The sequence below is a fragment of the Mercenaria mercenaria genome, chromosome 7, assembly GCF_021730395.1.
Source record: "Mercenaria mercenaria strain notata chromosome 7, MADL_Memer_1, whole genome shotgun sequence".
Taxonomy (NCBI): domain Eukaryota; kingdom Metazoa; phylum Mollusca; class Bivalvia; order Venerida; family Veneridae; genus Mercenaria; species Mercenaria mercenaria.
In genome coordinates, this window is record NC_069367.1 from 25,753,098 (window position 1) to 25,765,987 (window position 12,890).

The following is a 12,890-nucleotide window of genomic DNA, read 5'->3' on the forward strand; positions in this document are numbered from 1 at the left end:
CAACAAAATATAACAAAGTCATGTTATAATTTAGCGAACAATTACAAAGGGATCATTTCCAAAGTTCAATTAGATTTGAATTGTTCTATATTATAATTTAGAACAATTCAAATCTAATTGAACTTTGGAAATGATCCCTTTGTAATTGTTCGCTAAATTATAACATGACTTTGTTATATTTTGTTGTTGTTCTTATTCAAAAAAACATTGGACGCCTTCGTTACGCCCCATGTGTAACAAAGTAATATGCAATTTTTGCTTCAATACTCTTCCATAAATATATGCACAACCTTTTATTGGATTTTCCGAAATTCATTCAGACGTACACATTACTATATATCAATAGTAAAATATTTTCCCAAGGTATAAATCTCGCATGACTGCGTGAGAAAGTGCATTCAAGGAAGTAAAAACAATCTGACATTGGTGAATATAACCGGGATTTGGAACTATCTTATTTACACATCAGTATCATATGGTATCTGCCTTTTCATTTTAGTTTTATTTCTTTTTGTATGACAAGAAACAATGATAACAAATTAAAGTAAATACTTATATTCTGAGAGCATAATATAGCGATTACCCTTCCACTTTCTGTTTGTTTATATTATGTAGAGATAGTACCTAAAACTTTAAATTATGAAAAGCAATTATAACCTTAGTTGTTTCATTATAACATTTAAGACGGAATATAACACATAAGTCATATTCTGAAGCATGTTAGCATGAAGCATTATAATTTTATGGATAATGTTGCTTTCTTTGGCTGTGCGAACCCTTTGACAGGCCTAATCAACAATCTCAATTAGACCAGAAATTTATCACGGAGGAGCTCGTTTAAGTTATCATAGATATAAACATCTGAATTGTATCGAAATACACAGTTAAAACACACAAACTACACATGTAAAATACACGAACTACACAGGTAAAACTCACGACATACACAGGTTAAACGCACGATCACTATGCCGTAGTTAACAGAAAGGAAACGTTATGTCTCGCTTCTTGTCATCACATTTTTTTTCATCAAGCATATCTGTGATAAATAAATGAATACATTTTATGTATAAGATATATATCGATTGTTAAACTTTTTTTATATTATTGTTATTATTTACTTTATTATTCTACAAACAATGCTGTTTAGAAGAATGTATTTTGGGGGGAAAAACTAGTCTTTATCAATAGTTGGTTTTTATTCTCAGATCGTAATTCTTAAACTGTATAGATCGAAAGAGAAACCAGTTGTCTCACAGCCAGGTGTTCTTTACTCACAGTAGGTCCGTAGCACAGGTTTGACTGGACGTCGTATTGTGGTTTCTGTTCGAGATCAATAAAGTCTTCGTTTGGCAGCAAATGAAGATATCTTTAAAGACATGCATGCAAATCATTTGTGTGATTTCTTATATGTTTGCCACTATATATTTTGATACACGTTTCGCCTTAACTCGACTCCGCAAAAGAATATATATTTATCCGTAAACAGTGCCTATGCTATGCTGATTAACTGAATTATTTTCGTCAAATTTAAGCAAGAACAAAATAGTTTACCTAGAAAAAAATGGCCACTGCATACACAACTAATACAATATCCGATCTTTGTAATTGTCAGATTTATTTTACAGAAACAAATTGAAATTTAATGTCCATCATCCTAACTATGTATATGAACTTACTGCAGTGTTCCCAGTGTAATTCTATAGTGAAACAAAAATATTCCTCTGCAACATTAAAATGTAATGAACAATAATTTATGTCAAGATATTGTCATGGAAATTTCTGCCTTAATTTGTGTAAAGGAATGAATATTTCTAGTGTAAAATTAGATGTAGAAATATGTTTTGTATATCATAAGAGTGACTGTTTAACCATTTTGCCATTATTTCCATACAATTAGTATAGATTAGTTTAAAGTAAACAACTCATATTTCACATAAAACAATGATTACTAAAATGAAAAGAACCTAACAAGAATGCAGTGTCGGAAGAGGAGCATCCAAACACAGCCTTTTTTATGGTGGAAGGGAAGATGACCAGAATTTTACGAAACTGGCTTTATGGTTTTGCTCTTTTATTCACCACAAACTTTCGATACACTTAGCAAAACTTCTACTACCTCTGCTTGGGCAGTTTGTATTCGCAAATATTTATCTATGTTGCTCGATTTTTAAGTACGGGATTAACTGGAAGCGAACGTCAAGCACCGCCCGATATTTTAAAAATAGCTTTGCACTGCCCGCGGAAAAGAAGAAGAATAGATATTCACACCAATGAGAGGTAATTGCTGAGTGGAATTATATCCTTACATCACCGTGAAAGTTATCTCCCTTGAAGGATTAAAGTACGCAATAATAAACGCTTTTAAAATGGTGTCAGCTTAAGGGGTTAAAAGGTTGACATGTATAAAACGTACATTTACGGTCAGTTCTTATTGTTATTAAATGTTGATGGCATGAATCAAATTATACTAAATATGACAACAACAATATCCACATATGCAAATGGCCGACTTACAAACGGGATGATGAACCAAGATTGCATGATAGACACAGATTTGTTTACTTTTTATGGATCGTTTACTGAATGTTTTGAATCATTTATATGTGTTTTAGTGACTGACTGACTGACTGACTTAATTATATGTATTAAAATAGAAAGTGGAAACTCCACAGGTCGCTCAACACAACAAAAACGAAAATGTTGCAGGCTCGGTTTGATTGAGCCTGTTCATGGACGGTAGTGGAAATGTATGCTACCGTCCACGCCCTCTAGCCCCGGGTTGAGCAGAACTCAACATTTACACATGCTAAAAGTACAAAAAACAATTTAGATACACCCGCAGATGTGTTCATAAGACGATGCACATGGAACCCTCAATGCTACACTAGTGTGTAATTCCATGAAAAGCGGCGTATGGTCCCCAGTTAAAATAATGGGTTTGCCCTATACGAGAAAACAATGGGCAGAACTAAACAAACTGGAATTTAGAAAGGGGATCTGAGGTTATGGAGCCTGCATATCACAGGAACTGCCAAAAGACAAAAATAAAAAGCAGGCACCATATCCAAGGGGTGATTAAACCGAGATGGTAGCGATTGTCTTCTTATCACAGGTTCAAACATACTGCAAAGCATTTTAAAAGATTTTTACAAAAACATCTACTTGTTTATTTACTTCCTTGTCTCAGTCACATCATATTTCTAAAGATAGCCGAGAATACGGTTTTCAAGTTTACACCGTATCACTGGTCAATTTTATACTTTAGATATTTGATTGGTTACCATTTTATCATTGTTTTTGCATATCCTAGGTGGAGACACAGAAGAAGGAATTTTTTTTAAAAAATACACGTAATCATGATTCGGTAAAACATAGTTTGATAAATTTATTCAGTTATCAAATTTTTTATAACAGTATCGTATTTTAGATATTATGTTGCAAATGTTGTTAGAACTTAATTTGTTTAAATATCCAGTTACTTACATGTTTGTGCTTACATGATTTAAGCATTTATTATCACACGTTTTAAACTCAAGTTATACGAAGGATATTTGAACAGAATTAAGAAACTTTTAAGTCACAAAAGGATATATTCCGGGTATGTCGTGTCATTTTAGGCAGGCGAGTTCCACCAGACCAAAAGCCACCACACCCTGGATAACTGAATGGAAAATTACTCCTGAAGCTAAAAAGACAGACATATCCTCAACAGTTGCGATCCACACATCTTACATCAAACGGAATTCGAAAGTAAGAAATATATAAAATACTCATAATATTATAACACATGTATCTATTTTACTTGCGAACAACATGGGTATCAACATTTGAAGATACGTCTTAATATCTATAGCATATGCATGTTAAATTGTACAACTTTGTTTATTAATACTACATACATCAATTGTTCTTTGTTAAGTTCCTTGAACATATTAAACTTTCCTGTTTCACTAAATCATTTTTAAACCATATCATCATTATATTTTGAAAAGGTAATGTTCTTACAGATGAAGACGGATCAGAAAAGTTATTGTAACCATGTAATTTTTTATAAATCTAGGAAACTAAATCACATTTCGTACATTCATATTAACAGGCATTGAATCAAACGTAATATTAGCACCCTTATCTCGCAAATAGGACGTGTCACCTAAGATTGCATGATCAAAGACATTGGTACAAACGTGACTGGTCATATTCTTGATATTTCTACCTACAAATTCAAATGCAAGTAGTACAATGTATACGGATTTGCAATAGTTTTATTTCGTACACTAATTTTCCTTCATGTATTTGTATTGTACAATTTTTGTATTAACGGCACCTTCTCTTAACTTTACAGCGTTTCCTTTAACGTGCGAAATGGTTTATTTCTGAAATATATGCTAAAATTAGTCACGGTGGGGATGTTTCCAACGAGTACTGATTTGTACTTCCTTGAATAAAATTATTTTGAATTTTGATTAAAAAGAACTTATCATATTAGAATGATCTTTTATTCTTTCAAATTCTAAAATATTTGAGTATTTATTCTTGGTTTTTTATACTTGTTTGTATACATTAAGCCAAAATTACATACATATTAGGAGGCAGTTTGCATTCGCGTTCATGTATTTTTGTACCTATCGGTTTTATACTCATATTTGATCGATGTAAATGAATATTAGTGAAATATTCAGTGTATTGAAAAATTTTGGATGAATGGAAAACCATAAATTCAGCTAAATACAGTACTGATTAATCTGTCCTTTTACCACAAACTTTTACAACATGGGCACATGACTATTTCTATCGTTTTGAACGTGGCTATTGTGTGCAATGGATTTCGAAATATACTGCCTGAGTAACATTATAAGCAAACGAAGCTGCAAAAGTGTGTCTTAATTCTAGATTAAATTCACAGAACTACTGATTTTTAATCATCTCCCAAAACGTCCCAGTCGTTTTGATTCTTCGAAAACAGAGCCAGGTAGGTTTGTGGCTAGTTTCCGCTATGTATCTATACAGAGAAGTTTTGAAAACTTCCGTTTTGAGTCTGCAGGCCCACTTTTAGTAATTTGACACTCAAAGTTAAACCAAAGATGTATTTGTCAACACTTATATGACAGACGTATTTTACGAAACATTTAATTGAATGGTGCGGACACAAAGTCTGGAGCCTATAGCTAAAAATATTAATGTTATTCATATACATATACGAATATAGATAAATTCTACGCTACGTAGAGAAATTAAGTCCGATATTTGTCTTTATTCAATTTGTTCCGTTTTAGTTTAATCTTTTATAACATGTTTACTTTAAACACAAAATGAGTCAAACTGCTCTTGTTAATAATGTGTCCTACAGAGTTCTTCTAATTACTCACTGCTAGGCGTTCAGCTATACAGCTATAAACATTAAGTAAAAGCAATGGAACAACATTGAAATATTTTCTATTGTTGATTTCGAATGTACAAATATAGAACATCAATAGAATGCGAAAGACTCCCTCACAATCAGATCATACAAGCAGAAAGGGAATAGTCTGTTTTATTCATGTGAAAGTCAACGTTATATCATATCAATGTCTAATGTGACTATGCTTGTCATTTGAGTTCTTGAATTAACGTAAATACAACATTGTAAAATATCTATGTTCTAAAATACTTGATGGTGATGTTCAAAACTTGCATATTCAAACTTGTGCAGTTTTGTAATGAATAAAAAGGTATTCAATTCCTACAATAAACCTACTTTGACTTAAATTTTCCAGGTGGCATAGGTTCAAGCCCCACTGGGACCAATTTCCTCCCCCCCCCCCCTTATTTTATTTTCTTCCTAGTAAGTTTTTACTATTTTCAAGACTTATTATTGATTAATTGTACAAAAGTGGAAATTTTTCATTTGATAAGCAATTTCTTGCTGTTCAAAGTGAATTTACCTCTGAAACAGAAAGGGGCAGAGTTAGACATCTTTAAAAATACTGAGTTACATGCGGTAAAAGTTCTCTATTTTGCCTTTACTCTTTATATTACATGTAGATAGGTTTTATTTCTGCCCCAAGATTTTTTTGAATAAGGGGTGCAAAATTTAAAACAGTCCCACAGGACACAATCATAATTTTTCAATGTTGGAGTTAGAATTCTGTCTCATTAAATCCGTTTACTTGAGGCACCCTAGAAAAATGATATTGGCAGTTTAATTTTGTGTTTTATTATTGTTTACCTATAGGTTGGTGTTTCTTTTATTAAAATTAATGGTATCATGAATTCTCTGCAAACGTTTGGGACAGTGGCCATCACTTTGCAATTTGTCTCTACTTCAGCTTGAGGAAATACCATAAATTATACAAAATGTATAAAAAAAACTGCACGGTCGGTAAAAGTTGTTTAAACTTTGCAACACAGTCAACTTTAAGAATATACCTAGCAAAACCATTTTTTTAAACATTACTATTATGGGTCCAGTACCTTAATAACGTTACGTACCGGTAATGTTTTGCTGTCAAAATTAAACTCCTCCCATTAAACATGATTTTCTCAAACAATTTTTTAAAATTTGTTCGATGTATCTATATGCAAATCTTTTTAACATTACAGCTTGAATACAGAATATGGCAGAAATAGGTCAGGAGACCTCAGACATGAGTCAAGATTCAAACTCATTAACAGCATCTTCGACAACTTCATCTAGCAGCTCTGTTGACGAACAACCGCCTTTGACACCACAGTCAACGATAGACTCCAACCAAGATTCAAACGCACCAACAGCATCTTCGACACCTTCATCTAGCAGCTCTGATAACGAGCAGGCACCTATGTCAACAGAGTCAACGTTAGACTCCAACCAAGATTCAAACGCACCAACAGCATCTTCGACACCTTCATCTAGTAGCTCTGTTGACGAGCAGACACCTATGTCACCACAGTCAACGTTAGACCCCAACGAAGATTCACACTCACCAACAGCACCTTCGACACCTTCATCTAGCAGCTCTATTGACTCCAGTCAGGTATCAAGTTCAGATAATGACGTCCAATCTTCTGACAAAGGATATAATTTTAGAAATGAAGATTTTAATCACATGAGCGAGTTCAATACAGAAAGAAAGGAAACAAGCAGTTCAGGCAGCCCAGCTTCTATCCAAAGTTTTTCTGATGACGAGGATGATTTTAACCCGAAAAGAACATAGAACTTTATAGATGGAACCGAAAAGCGTCGTAACTCTTGAAAAGCGTTTAGGAGAAGTATTTAGTAAATCTAATATCTATTTCAAGGCATGTAAATGGCAAAGTGTTACAAATAATTCAAACCATTGAACAAGTTCGAAAAATCTTTGACTTGCGTCGAATTCCTCGTTAAGTGACAAAAAATCTAAATGGAAAATGACATAACATAGTTAAACATAGTTATTATAGATTATTGACATACAGAGTTATGGAGGGGAAAAATGAGCCGATTTTTCATTAAACTATTATTATATTTTTTTATTATTATTATTATTATTATTATTATCTTTATTATTATTATTATTATTATTATTATTATTATTATTATTATATTAGTACATTTTGTGTTCGTTTTAATAACTAAACATTTTGTGTTCATTTTAATAAAAGTGGATTATTCATGTTATATGTTTACAATAAGAGTTCAGCTTTTGTTATTTCATGACCTTATTAACATGTAAATTCTTGACGACTGACCAACAGAAATCAATACGTGTTTTATTACCTAACATCGAAAATAAATTTAAAGTTATCTAAGTGTACAAGGTGTGTTGTATATGACCAGTTAGCTTGAGTGAAAATAAAAAAAAATCTCGAATTCCGTTTCAAAACTCATCTGGATTGAAAGAAAATAATCCAGAAAGACACTTATCCATAACAATATGTTTATTTTAAAAGTAAATATTTGACACTCATTTGTTTTCAGCAAAATCCAAATTTTCGGCTGTTCTTGATGACTTCCTTTTTGCTTAACGGTCAATTTATTTTATCTGTCTCTTTTTTCTAAATGTCTGTAACTTTCCTATATATATATATATATATTGTTGCCGTTAGCACAATGACAGAAAAAAAATTAATATTGACCATCCTGTAGACATGTCATATAAGAAAACTGACCAATCCACGATTTGACTAATGTATAATTATACAACAATGAAATATTAGACACAATATAAGATAAATTATACAAGTCATATGAAATAGATTGAGCTAATACCAAACTCAACTGAGCCAATATGAGAAAATCAGGGACAATACGAAAAAACAGGGCCAATAACAATCAAGCATTTTGATTAGTTCTAGTGAGAGGGCCAAAACGGAGAAGTTACTTCCGTTAGAAGTTTGAATGACGCCATTTTGTTTTACATATACATTTGTAACATTTGCACATATTGTGCAAAAATGTCATCTATAATCTGATTACGGTCGCATTATTTTGCCTTAACCGCCCTCCCTGACAGTCTGCCCAATATGTCACGAGCAACGGCATTTTCTAGTTGACATGATCGAGATACTTCTATCTTCCAGACATGATTGTTAGCATAGCTAGCTTTACAAACTTGATTGTCAACATAGTACTGATTAAATGCTGAATAGAATAGTTATTTCTAAATAGCGAACTTACTCTTGCCTATGTATTATATCATACGATGAGCACCAACGCAGTACCAACACAAAGTCCCCGACGAACGTATATGATGAACATGTGGTCGGCACTGATGACGTCACAGCAGTATCATATCATTGTTTTAATAAAGTCACATCCCGTTCTGGAGAGCAGTTGTTGAAAAGCACATCTAACAATTAACATCAACTTATATAATTTTATTAATTTCAAGATATAACATGTACATCTATATTTTTCCTTCTTGCTAGTTCTTTTATGAAAGACCGAAATGAAATTTCATGGACAAGCACGTCAGTGCATAGTGCGAAACACAGTATGTACAAGAATATTTTTTAATAGCTGTGTTTTTTTTCTACACGCTTTATTTTATACAGGCAGAATAATCATCTATTCACCAGATGAATCTATCATCTACAAAACATGTGTTTTCCTTGACTTATATTCTGAAGCTTACATTATATGATGGCTCTGTTATTAAGACGTGGTCAAACTGGATGTTATGTTAGAAGAGAAATGCTATTGTCTCAGTTCATATGAAGATAAAACAATTTCAGTTTTATTGCGCTTAAAATTTAAAATGTTTAGGCAGGAATGAGAAGAACGTTCCTTTCTATGTTTTATTTTTTTGTGTTTGATAGGGTTGACAGTCTGCACACATCCCTCACCACATCCAAATTTTCGACTCCTTCTCCAAACGTGGATGACGCTCCTATACATTTGTATGTAATTCAAATGTGTATGAAATGGGGTTAGATCTTTCAAAATTTCAAAGAAGAAAGAGGGGTAATATATGCATTGACAACACCGGTTTCAGACAATATTCTTATTCATGACACTGATAATGTAATCCTAAAATCGCAACATAATTGAGAATTCTGTTTTTCAGTTATTCTAAATCATCCCTTTTCCACTTCCCACAAGATTCACACATCCAAATATATATACAACAAAAGTTTCTACGAAGATTTATCTTTTTCCAAAGTCATCATTATAAATCTTAAACGGCAAGGTATCAGGATTTGGCATTTAAAAATATGAAGATAAACGTAGCCAAAACAACAACCAAAATATCAAGAATTTAGTGTTTAATATACTTCTTAACCAGGTAAAACCTATACAAAACGTTTATGACATAGAGATTTCTTTCTCTATAAACACTCCAAAGGACAGGATAAATATTAGAAATATTAAAATTGTCCGCGTCATGCCTCTCCCTCGCACTCACCTTACAGTATTTAAAAAGCTCATACGACCCTATCTTTTAAATTACAACAATGCGTTATATATCAGTATGTACAAAGAGATCGACAAGTCATCTAAACTATGTTTACAAATTCCCCCGTTTTACCAACTATTCATTTACCTTCCTGTTTAAATTAACTGACTCAACTTTGCGTCAAAATGGATATTATCTTGGTAAGACCTTTTTTTCTTTTAATATTGCTGATACATTCTTCAGTATTTAGCCATTAAAATATCTATAAACAGGCAAACATATGATAGATTGATAAAATGACTAATTCTTATTTAATTTGATGATATTTTACAGTTATACTCGTAATCTTCTTTGTTTCATTTTTTCATCTTAAGCCAAGGCACATAAATTAAGGACAGTATAAAAACATTACCTAGATGATGGGTCAGTCTTGGTAGAAACTGTTCACTCAAATCATCACAAGCATATTGGATAAATTATTGAATGTAAAGACTAATAACCACATTTCGTATGGCCACTAATTTAGATGGTGTGCGCGAGGTGTATGTAGCACATTTCGATGTGCCGTTACGATACGTTGGCGCATGCGCCAGAACGACACCATAAATTGTGCGTAAGCCTATGCGACATAGCAAAATTTCCTATATCGGCCTCCATAGTTTCGTTACTATTTGTTTATATTTGTTTTATTAGAGAACCATTCTACTTGCACTAATACTGACAACAGTAATAGAGCTGTCAACACTTTTTGGACTGGTAGTCTACTGGCGAGTTGCTAGAGAGGTCCCAGTACAGCCAAGATTGTGTTTTCCGTCATCTGCTTTCGCCAGTAATGTTAATGTTTTACAAAAGTTGGAACAGGAGAATGACGTGTATTGTGGCAATGCCAGCTATGTGCTAGATATACTTGTGAACAAGGTAGGCCCATAATCGCTATTTTCTCTTTTCTAACATTGTTTTCAGGCGCCAAAGTAACCACATGTAAGTACTGCAAATTTCTTGACTTCCTGACAAAAGAAAGTAGTATTATAAACATTACAGAGAAATATTTAATAAATGAATATTCTCATATCTATTTAAAGCATCAAATAAAGTTCATGAAGAAGAGGGCTCTTGTTATCAAAATGTCTGCAGTTTAGTTCATCATTTTGTTACTTTATTTCAGTTACCAATGCATGTAATATGATGACTATTACTATAATTATCATTATCATCATTATGATAAAGTGTTTTTATCATTTTTTTAAGCATGTGGTATAATGATAACAAGTAATATTGTTTCATATTTACTGTTACATGTATTATCTTAATTTTTGGTGTATTTTATAAAATGATTGTTTCTGTTATCTTAGTGCATTTTTTTTTAATTTCACAGACTGTTGCAGACAAATACAACAATAACGCAAATCCAGGTAGGTATTTTCATCCAAATCTGAATTTAACCAAGAAATACCTTATTAGAGTAAACTGCATTTGCTAGCATTAAAAAAACTATGATAGAAAATCACACTGCTAATGTTTCATTTCATTTCAGAATATTCAACCCTAGACATAACAGGAGATAGCTGTGCAACTTCCGGCACAGATGCGTCATTGTTGAAATTAGACAGTATTTCATTGCATGCTAAACCCGGTAAGTTATATTGTACATAAATATGCATAATTAAATAAAGATAAAAACTGTCTGCTTCACATATAAATTGCATTTTGTTTTGATAAAATAATTCCTATATTCATGACTTTGACCTAAAGTGTTCAGTGTCTAGTTCTCATTTCACACATCCCTATATAGGATATGATGAAATATATTTTTTATTACAGGTTGGTGAAAGTTTTGTCATAATTGTGTGTAAGATTCATAGAATTTAAGTTTTAACAATATACTGTTTTGTTAATTATACCTGTAGTTTAAAAAAGCCCTTAGTAAATTGGTAACCGTCTATATATAAATAATTTACTTCCTTCCTTCCTTACAAATTTAAATTGTGTAACACAGCTGAGTTTAACTAAGTATTCAGAATAGTTCTTAGTCTTACAACAATAGCATTTATTTTAAAATAAATGCCTAAACAGATTTTGCAAAACCTGACCTTACACTTTTCTCTAAATGCCGAGATATTTTTCAGCATCAAATGGACCATACTTCTTTGTATATTCCTTTTAAAACGTTATGTTAGGTGGTACGACTTGTTTAACATTTCAAAGCACTGATTTATAATGATTTTTAGATATTTTTCAATGCAAAAGTTTTAGCCTTTACCGCATTTGCTTTAATTTTGACAGTTTTTACATTGATATGTTTCAGTACCTGGAAAACCAACACAAATATACTGGAAATCAAAAACAGCATTAAACAAAACGAAAGATATGCGATTCTTAGAGGATTAAGGTTCAATCTACATACAGACGTCAGGTCATTATTATGTATCGTCCCAGCTGACATCAAGAGTGGAGAACAAGACATTCGGTGAAAATAATGACCAAACATTAAAATATTTTTTGATCTCATATAGAGATGGTACAGAAAGAACTTTGCTTGAAGACACCAAATCACCATGTGAATTAGCTGTCGAGATGTCAGAGCATACAAGTTCTATGGGTGCTGTATTCTATCTTGAGGAAAGGGATCGAATCTACGTAGCAACATCGCATCCGTACCATCTGCTATCAGGCGACAGCGTCAACTATCTTAGTATTCTCAAGACATAGAAAAAGAGAAACTAGACTATTTTAAATATACTTGCCGTTGATATTCACACTCTCTGCATTTAATATGCTGAACAATTATGTTCACAATAAAATGGCTTTTTGGACTATTATTACTTCACAATATCTTAATTGTTTCTTTTCTTATTTACACACATTTCCTTCAAAATGTTTTATATCAAATACATATTATTAAACAGTAAAATATTCTGACAGACCCAGAAGCTCGTCTTCGTCGCTTTCCTGGTTACATTCTAACGATTCATTTCCTTATTTATTTCATATATTAAACAATGGAATATTCAGACCTCATTTTCAGCATTTTAGAGCACTTCAATGAAATGAAAA

The 12,890-nt window shown here is 32.2% G+C and overlaps 2 protein-coding genes across 2 annotated transcripts; both read left to right on the forward strand.

Annotated features, from left to right (window-relative positions):
- Positions 1-388: 388 nt before the first annotated feature.
- LOC128558783 (putative protein TPRXL) lies at positions 389-7,454 on the forward strand. The gene is made up of 3 exons (XM_053548997.1): positions 389-478; positions 3,621-3,753; positions 6,583-7,454. The coding sequence occupies exon 3, from the start codon at positions 6,597-6,599 to the stop codon at positions 7,173-7,175; it is 579 nt and encodes a 192-aa protein (XP_053404972.1). The 5' UTR covers positions 389-478; positions 3,621-3,753; positions 6,583-6,596; the 3' UTR covers positions 7,176-7,454.
- A 2,471-nt stretch (positions 7,455-9,925) lies between these two features.
- LOC123554627 (uncharacterized) lies at positions 9,926-12,766 on the forward strand. Its single transcript, XM_045344880.2, has 5 exons — positions 9,926-10,036; positions 10,530-10,754; positions 11,212-11,248; positions 11,371-11,469; positions 12,142-12,766. Exons 1-5 carry the CDS (start codon positions 10,022-10,024, stop codon positions 12,222-12,224), a joined length of 459 nt encoding a protein of 152 aa, XP_045200815.2. The 5' UTR covers positions 9,926-10,021; the 3' UTR covers positions 12,225-12,766.
- Positions 12,767-12,890: the final 124 nt, after the last annotated feature.